Source organism: Cyprinodon tularosa, unplaced genomic scaffold, assembly GCF_016077235.1.
Source record: "Cyprinodon tularosa strain WSP-4 unplaced genomic scaffold, ASM1607723v1 ctg272, whole genome shotgun sequence".
In the NCBI taxonomy this organism is placed as follows: Eukaryota; Metazoa; Chordata; class Actinopteri; order Cyprinodontiformes; family Cyprinodontidae; genus Cyprinodon; species Cyprinodon tularosa.
The window spans coordinates 1,440,001-1,460,149 of NW_024038977.1; the positions used below are offsets into that span (position 1 = coordinate 1,440,001).

The 20,149-nt window shown below is 40.7% G+C and overlaps 1 protein-coding gene across 1 annotated transcript in view; it reads left to right on the forward strand.

Annotated features, from left to right (window-relative positions):
- cd276 (CD276 molecule) overlaps window positions 1-20,149 on the forward strand; it is a 163,972-nt gene that overhangs the window by 113,681 nt on the left and 30,142 nt on the right. The window contains exons 6-7 of the mRNA XM_038289826.1: window positions 6,124-6,165; window positions 15,668-15,706. Of these exons, the coding sequence (XP_038145754.1) occupies window positions 6,124-6,165; window positions 15,668-15,690 (65 nt within the window). The 3' untranslated portion in view covers window positions 15,691-15,706. The remainder of the gene's footprint in view (window positions 1-6,123; window positions 6,166-15,667; window positions 15,707-20,149) is intronic.

Consider the following 20,149-nt stretch of genomic DNA (forward strand, 5'->3'; position numbering starts at 1 on the left):
CCGGCCCCCGAACGACTCCCCCCAACACCGGTCCCACAGCACCAATCCGAAGAAGAAGAAAGCCACACAACACAGCTAAGCGCAAATCCCGAGCCCCACTCCAAGCCCCGATCCCCCCGCCCACACACCCCCTCCCACACAAAAAACAAACAAAAACAAAAACAAAAAAATTATAATATTCTCCCCCTCACCGGAGACGAACGGCCGCAAACAAGCCAGTGCCCAACACCCACCGCCACACCACGAGGACCCCTCCACCCAGATGCTCCTCCCCAGAAAAGTCAACATGCCTGCCCTCCCAGGAGACAGGCAAGCCCGCCGAACAGGAATCCCCCCGGCAGCGCACCGCCGGCATGCGGGGGCCCGAGCAGCCCCAACAGAAACAACACCGGAAGGCCGACAAGGACGAACCGACGGCACCAACCAAGCCCCCAGGCGGACTCCCCCACCCAAAAACACAACGAAACCACCCCGCCCCCACCGACCACAGCAAACACAGCCGCAAGGCAAAGCAAAGGACAGAGCAGCCCCACCCGGCGCACGCCAGAGAGCCAGAGCAGCAAGGCCGCCCCAGCCGCCAAAGCCGGCACAAGCAGCAAAAAGAAAGCAGCAGACGCGACCCCACCACCCCCGCCGCGCCCGGCGCGAAAGCAGCACGACCCACCCCGCTCCGGCCCCGCACCGCCCACAGGCCGCCGAGAGGAGGACGGCCACGCCGGCCACGGCCCGTCCCCCCCCCGCCGCCAAACACCGAGCAACCCTCCACTCCCAAGCCGCGCACGATGCACCGCACCACGCGTCACCGGCACCCGCCCCAACAGAGCGAAGCCACACCCCGACCCGGGGGCACTCCAAAGGGACCCCCGACGCCCGCAACCCGCCCACAACAGACACACACGAACCCCGGCCACAGGCGCGACCACCCACGCCCCCCCCCGGACGACGCAACCACGGCAAGCACCACGGCCAACCACCGAAACCCGGCACCGGAAGACGAGGCACGCCCCGACGCCCCGCAGAGCAGAAGCACCCCGGCCAGCACCACAAAAGAACCGATGCCCGGCGCCCAGCCCCACCCAGCAGCAGCACAGCCACCAGGCCAGTAGCCCACGTCCGCCACCACGGAACCCCCCAAGAGCACCGCACGCGGCCGCCGCAGGACCCCCCCGCGGCGCCCCAGACCCCGCCCCGACGGGGGCAACAGTCCCCCGGGCCAGACCCGCCAGGCACCCCGCTCCGAGCACCCCCCCCGAGCCCCCAGGACCCAAGGACCCCCAAACTAGCCCCCGCGCCCCACAAGACGCACCCCATAGCCCCCCACTACACTAAGTGATGGAGCCGATCAAGGGAGCCCAGAGAGATCGGTCTGATGGGGATGCAGATGCTGTCTCAAGATTAATATGATCCAACAACAGATCTCTGTACTGATTGATGTTGAGTTTATCCTTACTCTTCCAATTCATGAGGATAGTTTTCTTTGCGATACATAATGCAGTGAATGCCAAGCAAACCGATTTTTTTCCCATAGAGCTTCCCTCAAAGTCACCCAGCAAGCAAACTGAAGGGGAAATTAGGATTTTACAACCCAGGCACAGTGATAGATCCTTACATACCTGTACCCAGAATCTCTGAACCGGCGTGCATAACCATAGCGCGTGAAAATAATTATCAAGTCGATTGCCTGTGCACTGTGGACAGATGTTAGATTGCGCAAAACCCATCTTGAATAATCTTTGACCTGTATAGTGCACTCTGTGGAGGATTTTGTATTGTATTAATTGTAAATTGGGGTTTCTGGTCATGTTAAAAGTTCTTAGACATATCTGAGCCCAGATGTTTTGTTCAAAGCTGACTGATAAATCCTCCTCCCATTTAGTAATAGGAAGAGATATTGTATCATCCAGTTTAGTCAGTGTCCTGTATAACTTAGACAGTAGTTTGGGGGGGGTTAACTCTAGAAACTCTGATATTTTAGTTGGAATTATTAAACCTCCATCAATATGCTTAAATTTATTTCTAATTATAGCTTTGATTTGCTCATATTCTAAGAATTTATTTTTGTTAATGCCATATTGCAAATTTAATCTAGCGAATGTGATAAACTCCGTACCTTCAAACAAATGATCCAGATATGTAATACCTTTATTCTTCCAGTACGGAAAGTTTATCACATTATTGTTTTGTAGAATGTCAGGGTTATTCCAGATGGGTGTACGACTGCACGGGATAAGTGATGAGTTCGTTATTTTTAGAAATTCCCACCATGCTGTCAGGGAAGAGCTGATGTTAATATTTTTGAAACATGGGTGCCGTTTGATCTTAGAGCTAATAAACGGCAAATCTGAGATTATTATATTACTGCATATATCCTGTTCTGTGTCTATCCAGGGCTCATCTAAGGGATTATGTTTTATCCATTTAGAGATGTATTGTAATCTATTTGCTAAATAGTAGTATTGGAAGTTAGGTAAATCTAGTCCCCCTCTGTCTTTAGTTTTCTGTAGTGTTTTTAAGCTGATACGAGGGGGTTTGTCCTTCCAAAGAAATTTAGAGATGGAAGAATCTAGAGATTTAAACCATTCGGTTGATGGTTTATTTGGGATCATTGAAAATAGGTAGTTAATTCTGGGTAAGACCATCATTTTAATTGAGGCTACCCGACCCAAAAGGGAGATCGGAAGCGATTTCCATCTTTCTAGGTCCTCTTCTATTTTCATTAAAAGAGGGGTGTGGTTGAGTTTTGGTAACTCAGCTAGTTTAGATGACACAGTAATTCCCAAATATTTGATATTTCCTGATTGCAATTGTAGACCTGAGGGATTCTGTAGAGAGCAATTAATTGGTAGTATTACAGATTTAGACCAATTTATAGAGTATTCTGAGACTTTTGAGAAAGATTCTAGTAAACTAATCACTTGAGAGAGGCAAGTGTTTGAGTGCTGGAGATAAAGTAATACATCATCTGCGTAAAGACTAATTTTATGCTCCATTTTCATGCCTTTTATACCTTTAATCATATTTGTTTGTCTGATTGTAGCAGCCAGAGGCTCAATAAAAATAGCAAAAAGTGAGGGGGAGAGTGGGCATCCCTGTCTGGTGCCCCTCTGGAGACAAAAACTGGAAGATGTTTGATTGTTTGTCCTGACACAGGCTGTTGGGAAGCTGTATAATATTTTTAACCAATTTATAAAGGAATTGCCAAAGCCAAATTTATGTAGAGTAGCAAATAAAAATTTCCAGTTTACTCTATCGAATGCTTTTTCTGCATCTAAGGACAATATATAGGATTTAAGATTTTTGCTGTAGGAATAATCTATTAAATTCAGCAGTCTGCGTGTGTTAGCAGCTGACTGCCTCCCTTTAATGAAACCAGTTTGATCTGGGTGGATTATGAGAGGAGTGACTTTATCTAACCGTTTTGCTAAAGCTTTACAGACTATTTTAATATCCACATTAATTAAGGATATGGGACGATAGCTGGTCGGAAACATAGGATCTTTGCCTGGCTTAAGCAGGAGACTAATGGTGGCAGAATTCATATTAACTGGAAATTTGCCATTATCTAGAGTTTCCTGCAGCATTCTGTGGAACGTTGGGGCCAGAATGTTCCAGAACTCTTTATAGAACTCAGTAGGGAACCCGTCTGGACCTGGCGCTTTATTATTTGGCATGTTTTTTAATGCTTCCTGAACTTCAGCTGTAGACAGCGGTGAGTCCAGGGTCGCTCTTTGACTCTCTGATAATTTAGGAAGAGTTATTTTATCCAGAAATCGCTTGATATCATTATCTGATGGATTTAACTGTGATGTGTATAAAGATTTATAGAAATCTCGGAAGGCATTGTTAATATCCTCCGGATCCTGTAATGTATTACCAATTGAATCTGTAACTGCAAATATAGTCGTTTTTTCTTTGTTTATTTTTAGCTGGTTAGCTAAGAAGCTTCCTGACTTATTGCTATGTTCAAAGTTGTCAATTCGAAGTCTTTGAATTAAAAATTTATTTTGTTTTTCAATAAATTCGTTTAGTTCTAGTTTTATTTTACGGATTTCCCCTAACTTTTCCTCATCTAGCGAGCTTTCTAGTAACTTTATTTTTCCCTCTAATTCCTGGATCTTTTTTTGTTCTAACTTTTTTTTATGAGATGAAAATGAAATAATTTTACCTCTCATCACTGCTTTCCCTGCCTCCCATAGTATAGATGCTGATGTTCCTGGTAAATCATTGCACACCAAGTATGATGCCCACTCTTCCTTGAAAAATTTGAGAAACTCTTCATCTTTAAGCAGTGATGTATTTAATCTCCAGCTCTTGTTTTGTGGGACTATTTTTTTATTTATTAGGGTTAAAGTAACAGGAGCATGATCACTGACAGCAATAGGATGGATTACAGCATCTGAGACGTCAGACAGCAGTGAGCTGCTGATTAGGAAATAGTCCAGACGAGAGTAGGAATGATGGACATTGGAAAAGAAAGTGTATTCCTTACTGTTAGGATGAAGAGATCGCCATGCATCGCAAAGACCAAAATCACTCATGTATTGTTTGACTACATTTAATGATTGCCAACTGCGCTGAGTCCCTGTTGTACTCAACCTGTCCATTTCTCCATTTAGACCAAAGTTGAGGTCACCCCCAATAATTAGAGAACAATCCCCGTGCTTTGAAAGTGCATGAAAAACTTTGTGGAAGAATGAGGGGTCGTCAACATTTGGACCATATATGCTGACAATACACAACTTTTGGTTATAAATAGATATTTTAATTATGATGAATCTGCCTTCAGGATCTATAATTTTGTCTAATAAAGTAAAACTGAGGTTTTTGTGGATTAAAATAGCTACCCCTCTCTGTCTCGAGTTATAGCAGGCTGCAAACACATCAGGGAACTCAGGGGAGTTAAGATCACTTATAGATGCCGCTGATTTATGGGTTTCTTGCAATAAGACAACATCTGCATTTAATCTTTTAAGCTGGTTAAAAATCTTAAGCTTTTTCTCTCTGGTGCCAGCCCCATGCACATTCCATGTCACAAACCTTACATTCACCATAGGTGTGAGTGAGAAGATGAAAAGTACATGCCTCTGAATAAATAGTTATACCTAGACCCAGGTAGCATCAAACCGTGTGCTTGTGATTGTGTGGACCACAGGGAAGAAGCAGACGAATAAGGAAAAGGAAGACAGAAAATTAAGAGAGTGCAATGAGTGAGAAAAGGTGAAAGAAAAAGAACCCCAGCCCATGCATTCTGTACCCAGCTGTAACTAGCAGTCATACCGTGCAAACGTGCTCTAGAGCTGTGCATATATTTCATTTATCACCGTGAAATGTTCTATACACTTTAATCAGGTGTCACATGCTTTTAAACCTGCCTGTTGTGCATCTAATAAAGCCAAGGAGTGATCTTCTGATCCCTGAACAACTGACCATTAATATAAAGTTTGTCAACTGCTACTGTAGCTCTGACGCCTTCACTGATGTATTTCTTCCTGATTGGGAATAACGCTCGCCTGCGATCTAATATTTCCTTTGGATACTGGTCATTGACGCTGAAATCTGTTCCTCTCAGCTCTCTGCCCTGACTCCTGACCTGCTCTTTCTGCTTGTAATGCTCAAACTTAGCTACAATTGGTCTAGGACGGGATTTATCAGGCTTCTTACTTGCTCCGCATGAGAGACAAGTTATGTTTATTCTAAAGCTACAGAAAATTCAGATCCATGTCTTGGATACATGTGAGCCATTTTTAGCCCATATTCACATGCATGTCCTTTGACAGCCATCACTACTGGGTTACCCCCTCCGTGCTGTGTTGATAGTGGGTTTTTTGAAAGCCAGCAGCAAAAGTCTAATGTGATTAGAGTCTTTGTGAAAGTGCTGGATAGGAGGTTAAAGGGTGGATGTGACTCAGTGTGTGTGTGTCGGACATGATGTGTGTGTGGCTGTGTTTGAGGTGATTGGGAAGCGTTGTGTGGAGCATCATCCTCATAAAGCTCTTTCATCACAGCTTGTCCTTCGAGCTGTGAAGGATCCACTCGCTGTTGACTTGCAATGAAGTGACGACATTGTGTGCCTGCCTTGGTGCTGTGGCTCCTGCTGATAATAGAACCTCTGTCTTCCCACAGCTGAAGAGGCCAAGGAGCTGGAAGAAGAGGAATCAAAGACAGGTCAGTCACTTCCTACGTAGTCAAGTCTTATTTTCTCATGTGAGCTGCAGCTGGAAGGTAACCTGCTGAATTTCGACAACTTTAATCCTATTTTCCTGTAGCTGTTGTTTGGCAATCCAAACTCTGAATGGTGGTCTACGAAACAAACATAGAAAAAAACAAAACCAAAAAAAATGCAAAAACAACCTGTAGGAGTCAGTGATAATTGTTGCAAGCCACATCATTTTACCTCTTTTCACCATGGGACACAACGAAAACACTAAGTTATTTAATAATTTATATATAAAAATGAAAAAATAAAATGCATTCAGAAAATATGAATACAACTGTGAGTGTTTTGATCGACTGGTGCCAGCCCTGTGGTTTGGAAAAGATGAGCTGCAGTCCCAGAAGACCCAGAATGAGTTCTGCCAGGCCATATGTCACATATTGTCAAATCAGGCAAGAGCAGGAGAATAAAAGATGCTTTTATCACCTTAAATGTGCTTGTGAGAATTCTACCGTACTTAATATTTCCAGAAACTGCAATACATAAAGGACTGTTTCCTGCACAAGTTCTAATCACTGCCTTTAAAAAGAAGCTGGAAAAATTTTTTTTTTTGGATTTTAACACCACTTTATTCAACAATTCAAACAATAGAATCAATTATTGATGTAAGGTTAAAACAAGTGTAAATAAAGAGAAAGAAAAAAAACCCAAAATGTACTCACTGTTCAAGAATGTGCTATTTAGTTTAACTAAGTTCATTAACAGCAAAAGGAAATTATTAGAAATGAAATATTCCTTTGGCAAAGTTACCTAAATAGTGACAATAACATTTTATCGGGAGAAAGCTCATGTCAGGTTACAGCCTTCATAATAACAAACTAGTGATATACAGAGATCGCCTCTTGCTTGGTAGACAAAAACCCTTATAGAAACTAGTGGCAAACATTATCTTCCACAGTTGAACCTTAAAAAAATAAGCCATCTTTTTAAAATGATTGCTTGATATTAAAACTTAAACTTAGAGCAGAAAAGTGACTTCTGTTTACATAAAGTCCAGCCAAGGACCGGACTACCTGTTGACATCCATCCATCCATCCATCCATCCATCCATCCATCCATCCATCCATCCATCCATCCATCCATCCATCCATCCATCCATCCATCCATCCATCCATCCATCCATCCATCCATCCATCCATCCATCCATCCCGCTTATCCCAAGCGGGTCACAAGGGGTGCTGGTGCCTATCTCCAGCTGTGTATGGATGAGAGGCGGGGTACACCCTGGACAGGTGGCCAGTCCATCGCAGGGCAACACAGAGAGCCCTGCGATGCTAGTTGGTGCGATTCACCAACTAGCTGGCTGCTAAAAAAGTGCTTATTTTTTAACACTGACTATGCTGTAATAATTGATTGAACTTTTTTGATCTCACCCCTCACCACCTCTCATCCCCTTGGGGAGCAGTGGGCTGCCAGCGTGTGGCGCCCGGGGAGCAGTGTGGCTTTAAGGGTCTTTGCTCAGGGACCCAGAGTGGCAGTCTGTGGGAGTGGAGCTCGAACTCAGAACCTCAGAATTTCAAGCTCTATGCTTTAACCACTGTATCTGTCTCTCTGTATCTGACCAGATGAACATGGTTTGAACAGTAACCCACACATATGTTCCCTTAACACAACTGCATTCTTTCCACAAAAAAAATGTAAGCTAAAGAAATAAAAGTTACTTTAGTTTTAAGTTCCATTCATTTCTTTCTCCCTCCAGCAGAAACACCTTCTGAGGCAAGAGCCTAATTCATCCTTTCAAATTGCTAACAAACGATGCTTAGCAGATCAAGACTGAGAAAACATTTTAAAAACATTTTAACAAGACATGTATTTTGATACCAAAGTTGCTTTAAAAAGGAAAAACAATTATTTATTTTCCCAATTATATTATTGTTCCTGTCTCTTACCTTCAAGTATTGTCACAAATTATCTAGAACTCCATAGCCCACGGATACAACAAGCTACTGACAAAAAAGGAAATATCCACTTAGCTCTTCAGCATTGTCGCCAAAAATTGAATCTCTACCAAAGTTGTGACAATCTCCCTTAGGGCTGAAACAATTAATAGGATTAATCGTGATTAATCCATTATTAAAATAATTGTCAACTAATTCAGTAATTGATTAATCACTAACTGGAGTATAGAGACTCTAAAACATGCCTTCAGCCCACAGAGCAACCTACTTAGAGCAGTAATTATACCAAGAATGTAAAATAATATTCAATATGCAAGATAAAAAAAAAAACTATTATCATATGCCAGTGTTAGGGTTATCAATCACTCATCATGTATAAAAGTTTAAGTTTCACCTGCTTTAATTTTGTAAAAACCCATCTTAAAGGAACCTTTGTCTATCCGATCATTAATCAAAAAAATTATCAACAGATTATCGATATCGATAAAAAAAGAATTATTAGTTGGAGCCCGAATCTCACTGAAAAACATTAACTCTTATACATAAAATAAAACAAAACTCTTGCCCATTGTACTTGCCCATATAATACTGAACAATAAATCAGGGGATTGTTGATAGTAAAAGTTCCAGCTCTTTTTCACCTTTGTCCCAGAATCAGACTCCATTTTTTCCCCCTGCAAGCAGTTTACCTCTAGGCCAAAGAAAATACTTCTTATTTTAATCACACCATCAAAACAGAATCCCCTTTCAAATCTCTGATTTGCTGAGTATTTACATTTGACCTTTTAGGAGTGCAACCGAACCGAGACAGAATACTGCTTTGTGTGCTTCTTTTAGCGTGATTAGGGTGATTGTGATATTTTGCTTGGCAGAAATATGACCTTATGAGTCCTGAATTAATTTTTCCATTAGCACTCAGGGCAAACCTCTTCTGCATTACTAGCTTCATTGACCAACCTGCATAGTCTTGAACGGTTCTCCCTCAAGTATTAATGTCATTAGAGTTATTCATTTGACTTTCTTTTTTATTCTGATTGAATTATTTAGCCTTTCAGTGAACGCCAAAGTTAATACCATGTGATTTTAATAAGCTGAGGGGTGAAGGAGATTCTCTGAGTGAAGGGGGACAATGGCTTTTATTCCCCGCTCCCTCTCTCATGAATGTTTCAGAGGGAAGTCTGTGCAGCCAGCAGCAGGGTCAGCCTTCCCACAACTAGTAAGACTTAATATAGTTCAACTGTAGCTAAAGGGACTGTGCTGGAGCCTGTACTTCGTTAACATGACTGAAAGCTGAAGCCATGCTTGCCCGCACCGCTTCTCGTCATTGTTCACACACCTGCTGAAACCAGGTGGATATTGTGGGCGGTGAGCTTGTGAAGTCAAGCTAATAGCTCTGTCTTATGAGATCACTCTCTAAGCGATCCAGACAGGCAGCTTTGTTTTACCATCTGGCTTCAATTGCGCTGACAAAGCCAGAGGTTCCTGCATGAGACAAAGGAGCTAAAATGAGCCTCACTTTAATAAACCCTGGATGATGGGAAAGCACGTTTGTGTGTTATCTTAATGAGCTGTCCAAAGACGAGTGCGCCTTCCCTTTCAAAGCCACCCTGATTGGAACAATAACCAGTGATAACTAGGGACCTGTGCTCATCCATTTGCTGTGGGATGGGATTCTTTTGTTGCATTTACAGCAAGAGCAAATAATGTTTACCAAACATTGTAGCATAAATTCTGTATATATATTCAGGTACTAAAACCAGCAACAACATTTCGCAATCTCACAATCACCCAGTCAATTGCATAAAGGGCACTTAGGATATGCAGCCGGAAAGAAACTCTTATACACTAATTTTCAAAGTCATGAACTAGGCAGCTTCTGTTTTCATCCCTCAACTTAGTTTAGTGATATGTCTAACAGCCTAAGCATTATACATCGTTTAGAAAAGGCAGCAGTCGTGCAAATGAGGTTGCTTTCAGAATCTGAATTGTGTTTGTGCACTTCCCCACGGAAAGGAGCACGAGTGACCCAGTTCTTTCACATACACAGAATCATCAGTAAAAAAGCAATTTAGCATGCGCTCTGAAAAGGGAGCAGGGTGGCAAAACCAGTTTTATTAACCCATCTTAACTGAGGTAAAGCCCTGAGAAGGTGGAAGGTTATGTAATGTCAAACGTTACACAGCTTACAGCATTAGAAGCCCCAGACTGTGCTCGTTTCTGACTCTTTAATGTTAAGGCCACTGCTGGAAGGCACATGGCAGGGCTCACATCGCTCTAAAGCCTGAGAACTGGCAGGTAATCAGACTGAATTTTGTGCAGATTTTTTGATAGCGATAACCGAGGGAGCAAACATCTCTGCCTTAGTCATTTCCAGGCTCGTTGTTTTGCCTATTCTGTCAAAAACATGGAAAATAAGGAAAAGCATAAAAAAAAAAAAAAAACATCTGATGATGTCATGATCCACAGCTGTGTTTCTGTTGATTGCACTCACCTGTTTTCCATGTAGCCTGTCACTTCCAATTTGTATTTGAGTTCATGTTTGCATTTTTTTGTCGCTGGATGATTTTTTGTTTTTTAGACAAGTCTCTGTGCTTTGTAAATTAATTGACAAAACAAATTCAAGTCCTTTCAATTCAAAGATACCTTAATAAACAGAAAATGGATTATAACTACTAACATAGGGGTTATTTTAGATGCTGTTGGCTGTAGGCAGGAAGGATCTCCTCTCGAATTCAGTCTTAGAGTTGATTTTGAGAAGCATCCTACTGAAGTCACTCTGTTGTCTGATTGTCTGATCATAAAGATATTCAGTGTCTTTACATAATGGTATTTATTTTATTAAGAATTCCATGAATGCTGGACAGTAACCCTCACAGGTATTACATTATCCTGCTATGGAAATCCAGTGCCTATGAGGCAAATGACAGTGAAACCATGGGTGGCCTGATTAAGAGGAATTGGCCCATTAGAACCTGAGTTTGTATTATTATTGGACCTCTGTGCAAGCAGCAGACTGTCCATCATGAACACCATGTTTAAACACTGAGGTGTTCATCGATGCACTTGGCAACATGCCATCCTAGGTTATTGATCAACTTTGTTTAATTAGTTTCCATCTTTTTGCCAGATGCCTTGGCTGCTTGCAGAGCCCTCAGTTTGTGAAATTTTTAACTCCTACCTCTGGGAGAGGTTCTCTTAGATTCCAGAGGAAGGCAAGGTTACATCTGGCCTACCAGCTGAATTGTTGATGCAGCCATGCTTAGCTGCAGCCTTAAAGTCATAGGGAAATCATATCTAAATGTCAAATCATTCTGTCTTAAACATGTATATAAATGTATTCTTTATCATGTCCCAAAATGTGGAAAATTTCTATTTAAAATAAAAAATCCTGTCTTAAAATCTGTGGGGGGGTTTATTTCGGTATTTTATGCAGGCCAGTTAGTTATATGTACGTCAGCCTGTACACCTAAATTCGGCCAATCATATATCAACGATCATCTGTCAATCAAATTTTTTCAGTCATAGCTAATTCATATGTCACAGCTAATATAAATAAGAAATAAAAATAGTTTCCTTTCCCATTGAGTTCCGTCCCAGTGTTCACGGGGATGGACGTCTGTGTCTTCAGCAGGCGTAGAGCTAACAGAACTGGCAGCGTTGCGAGGCAAGGGCTCAAACATGTACGGCTGTAAGCCTTCTACACCAAACCAAGCTTCTGCCGCCCTGGCGTCCTCTTCTACAACATCTTTGTCCTCACTTTCCTCCTCTAAATAAAAAGTGTATGACAAGGGAGACTCATCCACGACCTCCGACACAAAACTCTCCTCCTCTTGCATGTTTCCTCTGTCCATAGCGTTCCTTGGCAGTGGCGTTTCTAAGTCACCAATTTAGTGCTACTTGGTCCCAATAGAATTTCCCATTGGAAACAAACTAGCACTAAGTTTCTAACTGGTTAGCAAGATGCTTTGAAGAAACAGGTCACAATCAAACTTGCTTGCAACACCACAACAATTCCACCCTCTTGATAAACGACCAACCACATTCACTTTATTCACTCGTGTAAAGTTGTGCACCACTCTGGAGAGTTTGGAAATGCAGCGGTTGGAACAGCCGTTTCCCTACGACTTGAAGGTCTGCGCTGCACAAGAACTCTGGCCTGGGAGAAGTAAAGAAATTTGGCTTTCCTCAAAACGATTGTTGTAAAATGTGTGTTGCCTGTGAAGATTGAAGCAGCACTTCTCAGGCACAGTTTACATTAGTGATGGGGGCAGGATATTTTGACTAAACCTACATTAGTAGCCATTCAAAATTTCCGCACTTTCCTTACTGGGTCCTTGGCTGGTCCCAAACTTTGTACTAAAATATTCTTTCTGTCATGTTTTTTGGACATTATATTACATTATATTATAAGAATATACACACCCATGAGAAGGGGGTCACTCTAGTGGCTGGAAGTTGGAGGGGATTTTGCTGTAATGATAAAAAAAAAAAAATGAAATTAAGAAACCATTTTTTGTTAACTGAAATAAACAGAAACTGTAATTAAAAGGGAAACTTATGAATATAACTGTATCAAACTGTTGTGCATTCATTAAAGTAATAAAACTACAGATATCCTTCATATACCCTTCATTTTTGTGTTCGCTAATCTCTTTATAAGCCTTGTAAATGCGAAATGGATTTTTTTTCTCCTACAGATCAGATTTTTTTAAAAATAGATGTCTGAAAAATAAAAAAGCGAACTGATGAAAAAAACAACCTCTAAACACGAATGAACTTTAACTGAATAAGAATAAGTAGGCTAAATTCATTGAAGTCATAAAAAAGCTCCAAGGTGGCAAGCTGTGGACCTGTTTTTCTTCAAAGAAAAAAAGCCCAACAACAATAAAACAAAAACATAAAAAAACCTGGAAGCATTTTTTTGGAATTTATATATTATGGCCAGCAGAACTGAGAAATGGTTAACCAGACAAAAATCCACCTCTTGCAACATGTAACTACCCAGACATAAATCCTGTAGAAAACTTTTTAGAGCATAAGAGAGGAATCACGACTTCTCAATATCTAAGAAATGGTCCGTATCCCTCAAGCATGTGAAATAAAAGACCAAAACAACGTGCACAAGGGAGGCAAAAAACATATTGATAGCAAGGATACAAATAGTTGTGTTCTTCTAAAAACAAATATTTCTGAAGATTTATCCCTACTTCACAGATAAGCATTGTTTTTAAAAATCTACTTTAAAATTATTTTGCAAAAGTAGTTTAAAAATATGACATCACAGAGGATTTTTCTTAGTTCAATCTGAAAAACTCACACAAAGAGAAAAGACAATTAGGAGAAATTAATTGATACAATTACTTTGTCTTTGGTCCCTCAGACCTCGGCAGGAAACATAGCACTTAATTTTGATGGATATGCATGAACAGGAGCAAAGAATAAGGCTGTTTCCCCCCAGGCCTGAAACTGGTGGTGGAATGGAGATAGATGAAGTTGGTTAGTCTGTAGACTGCTGGTTAGCGAGACGGTATGCTGAGCTTTATGGGGAGATCCAGTGGATTGCGTGAGCTGATACTAGAGCTTCACTCAGGGACCTGGAAGATGGAAGTCCAGTTGGAGAACACAGGTTGAGAGAACCTGTCCATGAGCAAGCATGAAGCGACAGTGGAGAGGAAAAACTCCCCGGAATCAGACTCAACACGGCGGTCTTCTGCCGGACTGGTTAGGATGAGACAGGGAATGCAGTAAGAGTCCGGGAGGAATGACACTGGAGGAGGGGCTGGAGTTGGGTTGAAACAGTGTCATCTGAACTGAATGAAGTCACACAGCGCATCGACGCCTGTGCACAGGATCAGACAAGTGCGTATCGGAGGCTTTTTAAGATGAACTTTGGATGCTGATTGGCTTTCATGGAGGTGTGGTTCAAAGTTTATTGGCTGTGTCACAGGTGGATGTAGGAAAGCAACGAGTTTCTTCAGTTGAACCTCTGCCTAGGCTCCATTTTATTTTATTGCGTAGAGAAAAAAACTGTTCAAATTGTTGTAATAAAATATGCCTAGAGAAGAAAAAAACCTTGGAATCTAATCTCCTTTGTTTGTTGAGGAGAAAAACACCAACTGAAAGCTATTTAACTACAGTTTATCTCATAAAATCCCCTGAAAGTATCCCAGGTAGCTCATCTTAACTTTCCTTTCAGTCTTCATTGACACTATAAACCGAACCAGTGGGTTCTCCCAGTTGTCACACATTACCGACTAAAGATATGTAAATAGAACGTTTGTGTTGCCTTCATTATCAGATGTGGGTCACTGGATATCTTCAAGAGTGCTAATTATAAGAGTTCCCTGAACACCACAGCTTAGCAGTTGCACATATAATAAGCTCACATTCCCATTCCTGGCTTGCAAGCCTGCAGATGCTTTCTATTAATGCCTGGATGTTAGTAAGCATATAAAAACGCCTGTCCTAATGCATCACATGATATTTGAACTTTACCACTGATTTCCTATACTTGCGATCTCTTGATGCATAATTGTATTTAACACAATATTTGGAGTGGGGAGTGTTCTAGTGGGTTAAAGCAGTGTTTTGAATGCAACGCCCCCCCCCACACACACACACACACAGACGTCCTGATTTCTGAGCATAAACCTGCCTTTAACCTCACACTGTTCCCCGGGTGCCGCACAATGGCAGCCCACTGCTCGCCAAGGGGTTGGGTTAAATGCAGAGGTAAATTTAAGATCAATAGAGTTCAATTATTATTCAATTATTATTATTATATAAGTTTGAGCATTTGTTAGGAGACTATTTCCTTTTTCGTGCAGTGACTATTGATCAAGCTACTTCTGCGTCTTTGTTAGGGTTATTTTCTGGTCTGCAAAGAAAAGTCAAGAGACAAGATAGAGGAAAAATGGCCTCCACTTCATCATTTGGAATAATGATCATTGTCACAGATAATAAAAGAAGTCAAAGCAGTCTGTGCTGTACATCACAACAACAGTCCAGGTCAGATGTCTGCTTCTTGGCATATAAAACAAAGCAGCACTCAGTGCTTTTGAGTGAGGACAGAGATACTTGTGAAGTGAGGGCAATTTATTTTCTGGGATGAACTCCCCTCCACGCCAGCTCCATTTACATCTTCTTGCCAAGTAATACCGACTACCACAACCATCACCCTCCCCCAGTTTTGTCATGCAATCTACACTCCTCTGACAACACAGCCAAGGCCCGGTGGGAGTGTGCCTATCCATCTCACTACCCCAATCTACCTCCCCTGTTTGGTTCCACATGAGCACTCAGCTGCTGTGACTAATTAAATAAACCGTTGTGCCCTCTGCTTCCTGTTAGCCATGGCAATGTTGGTGAGCGGACATGGAGAAGTGGAAAAGAAGGGCTTTTAAAAGAGGAGGAAATCCTCCTCTACAATATGGTGGACTTAAAATATGCGTTTCACTGCTCCCTTCATTTATCACAAATGCAAACATGTAGGTATTTCATGTAATTATAAGATATTTGACCTTATCTTTTCATCTGTTTTTTTTTCTCTTTTCAGCTATGACACCACTGAAGAGCTAAGTCCAACAAAATGAAGGTGCGTGAACATTTTTCCTCAAATATTTCTTCAAACATACACACACATGTTTTACTGCTAGGACCTTTTTTCTCTCCTTGTGATTATTGTCTGTGAATTCTCTGAAGGACACAGTGTCAGACACTTTGGAGGTTACTGGTAAGTGCTGCAGTAATGAAGATAGGCTGTATTAATTTGGCAGAAGGTATAGAATATTAAAAGTCTTGACATTATCATTTCAGAAATCAGAAGGTCACAGTCTGATATGAAATATCTATTTAATTTGATCTGTTATGCTTTCCCTAGTCCACTCAAAGCCAACATCTGAATTGTATTACTGGCAAACAGTTTGGGTCTGGGACACAAAAGCTGTGTGTGTTTGTTGGAAAAGTCATGAAGTTTAAAAAAACGCTAATTTGCAAGGAGTTTCAGGTAGACATTTGGTAATATTACTGTGACTTCACCTAGTTATGGTTGTCACTAAACTGTTTAATGCCACACATTTTCCTGCCCCTGTTGTGTGGCTGTAGAAAGGAAAGAATTTCATCATATTCAAACATTCTTTGGGGGACAAAATTTGCAGTTTTCTGTAGCAGAGATTTTCTGTATCTCTGATTCTGTCTCCTTGAACCCCAGTCAGCCTCGCCAGATGGCCGCTCTCACTGAGCCTGGTTCTGCTGGAGGTTTCTTCCTGTTCAAAGGGAGTTTTTCCTCTCCACTCTCGCTACAAGCATGCTTAGTGTGAGGGATTGCATTTGAGTAAATGAGTTGATGCAATCAGATGGTTTTCCTTAGATAGAAAACTTTAAATCAATTTGACTGTATGATCTGGTGAACTTTAAAGTGCCTTTAGATGACATGTGTTGTGAATTGGCGCTATAGAAATAAACTGAATTGAATTGAATGATTCCTACTATAATATAAGGTGTTTAAAAGAGTGTTAATTCCCAAACATGTGATCATTTTAACTGTGTATGCCTTATAATCAGTTAATTTTGGATGGTCTCAAAATCTAGGCGTGTAGTCTCCTTGCAGTGCAAATTTTCTCACGTATTTTTCTGAGCTATAGCCATCTGTAGATGTGACAAAAAGAGTCCTTAAAAACCTTGCTTTGGTTTGATATTTAATTTATAGTTGAAGTCATTCCTGAAACATCAAATTTTCCACGTCTTTACTCTTGAGCACAAGTGTGTCTTCTGTGGCTTCCTCTTGTAATATTTTATAAATTTAAGACATGTATCCAATAGTTGTAGTTCCTTTAATTATAGAGGTTACAATTCCAGATGTTGGGGGTGGTTCTTGCCTTCCTCCAGATCTTTGTTTTCATTTTGTAATTATTCATAAGTTATTTGGTAACTGTATTTGTGTTGGAGATGAAAGAATGCATTTTTTTATATGAAAAGAAACCTCAGCAGTTTGTAAGATAAAATGATTTAAGTTGTATGTACTAGTGATAAAGTAATATATATATAACAATAGGTTACCCTATTTAGATTAATTTTTGATCGTTGCATAGACAGTTACTTTGGCATCACTTTAAAAAGTGCATTAAGATGCATCAAACTACACATCTTTTGTTTTGTTAAATCCGATTGTTCAATAAACAATGGGATAAATAAAGGGATAAACCAATCAAGTCGTCTGATTCCATCATCTTTCATGTAATTTCAAACATTCAATTAGAACGGAAATGTTTTTTCTTTGATAAGTCATAAAAGAGAAACATTTAAAGTGAGTGGTTAATCCTTGGACCAACAATTTGGTTTCAAGATAAGCATATTAGCAGAAACCTGGTGAGTTGTGAAAGTAAATGCATTCTGTCTGAAATAAACACAAGCTATGCAAAGACTGAAATAAAACTATTATATAGACTCAATTAAACTATTATATAACAGTATCCTTTTACAGACTAACAAACATTTTAAGTGAAAAAAAAATATTTATTTATAAAATTAAATATTTTTTAATTTCCATCTTAAGTGAAAATCTGAAAGCCTCTCAAAACTCACTTTCTATACTAGATTTAGTGTTCTTAGGGGCCTCTTTTTCTAATGTTTTCCATCTTAGCATAAAAGTGTAATATTGGGAAAGGCTCAAGAGACCTATTAGCAACAATGCTTCTCTCACTGTCTCTAACATCTACAGACATGGCACTTTCTGTAGTCTTACAGCTGCAGAAACAACTCAGCTAACTCTGCAATGAAAAGTATAGAGGGACCAATTCTGTTCCCCAACTGCAATTAGAATGGCAGATTGTTTTTGGCTTTCCAGTTCTTTATAGCGGGTCGCTAGCAGGTCAGAGCTGAAACACAAGGCTTAGAAGGTATATTTTTTGAGTTTGGTGACTTTTGTTTTTTTCATTAACTATTACTAACTTTGCTTTTAATTGCATGTATCATGGAAACCCTGACCCTGTGCAATTTACCTCTATAAAAACAATGAGGCTGGCAAAAAAATTTGATTTATCTAGCACTTCTGCCCTCTGATATATCTATATTTAGACTTAGACTGAGACTCCTTTATTTATCATTTTGTATGCAGAGTTCATACAGAACGAAAATGCGTTACATACAGCTTATGAACATTGCATTGATATTTCAAATGGCACGAGTTATACAAAAAGTGCAGCAGTGGTCAAAGTGTAAACAATATTTATATCTATATAGCCAATACAAAGTATCTAAAATGCTGAAGACATGTTATTATGTCTTCAGCATTTTCAGCTCGTCTGCCTGGCTGTGTGTTTCCTGGAAGGGGCCGCCTGTTACAGTTGCTTTTGTATCTCAGCTTCCGTCTCCTTGAACCCTAGTCGGCCTCAGCAGATGGCCGCTCACACTGAGCCTGGTTCTGCTGGAGGTTTCATCCTGTTAAAAGGGAGTTTTTCCTCTCCACTCGCTACAAGCATGCTTAGTGTGAGGGAGGGCCTTCGAGTGAATGAGTCAATGCGATCAACTGCTTTTCCTTGGATAAAAAACTTTGAATCAATCTGACTGTATGATCTGGTGAACTGTAAAGTGCCTCAAGATGACATGTGTTGTGAATTGGCGCTATAGAAATAAACCGAACTGAATTGAATTATGTTGAGCTATGCTTTAGTTTTAAATAGACATTGATAATTCTTTGGTATAGAACCAAGGGTGTAACTTTGTGATGAAAGTCGGTGGGGTCACTCGAGTGGTGGCTGATGGACCTGCAGTTACACAACCCAAACGCTTTTCTTTAGGTTTTTGTCTGTCTGTCTGTCTGTCTGTCTGTCTCTAAGTCAGTCTATGGATGGATCGATGGACATTTTCCCATTAAGCTGCATCAGTGTTTATCCACCTTCACAAGCAGCAAAATATTTTTCAGAATTTTGTCCCATATATCATTGACAGTCTATATATTGAAAGTTATTGTGACGGGGTTCTATTATGACTTGGTCAAACACATAAATGACTGGCCAATGCCGGAGATAAGTTTAGTGATTGTTTTTTATTCAGTGATCTTTTCTTCTGGTGAACAAAGACGGTTGGTGCAAAAATATTTACATGGACATCCAAGGCAGGTTAAAATCAGAAAAAGAGCAGTACCTTCAAAAAATCAGAATCCATCACCTTCAGTGTGACATCTCAGGAGTCCAGCCACAGACTGCCTCCCTGTGGAACAGAGGCCTGCTTTTAAAGCTATAGGCTCCACCCACAGAAAAAAAAATGAATAAAAATAAAATAAAAACTAAACAATTACTTCTAATTCACTAAGTAAACAAAAATAATGATTTTGATAATGATGACAATAATAATAACAACACCATGCTAAAGAGAGAAAAAAAAAAATAAACTTGTAATCAAAAATACAATACTCAATTTAATACAACACACTCTGTACGTTCTGATGACATCACTACGTCATCACGTGACTCCCTCCCGGCGCGCTACAATCCGGAAATAAACCTGTTTGAAAATAGATGCAGAAAATATACTTGGCTGAAAATAAGCAGGTTAGAATAAATGTTAAATGAAAACCGGACCATCGCGTGTGCACCCACGATGAACGGCGCCAGCCCAACCTGCAACAGAAGTAAGTGATTGCGTACGTGTATGTATGCGTGTGTGTGTGTGTGTGTATGTTTGTGCGCATGCTGAAACTGACTTATTCCTAAGTCCCAGCTGATGACGGCTCCTCCGTCACATCACCCGTCTCCTCTCCAAGGTTGGCGAAACTCGGCAACCTAGAAAGAAAGTCTGCCACTTTATCAAGTCTGCCACTTCTATGACAGATGTTAAATTTGTAAGGTTGCAAGGACAAATACCACCTAGTTAGACGATGGTTACTATCCTTCATGGTGTTGATCCAGGTTAGGGCACGATGGTCTGTCTCCAAATCAAATTCTCTGCCCAGAAGATAATACTTGAGACTTTCCAGAGCCCACTTAATGGCCAGTCCTTCTTTTTCCACCACAGAGTATCTCACCTCCCGAGGTAGCAG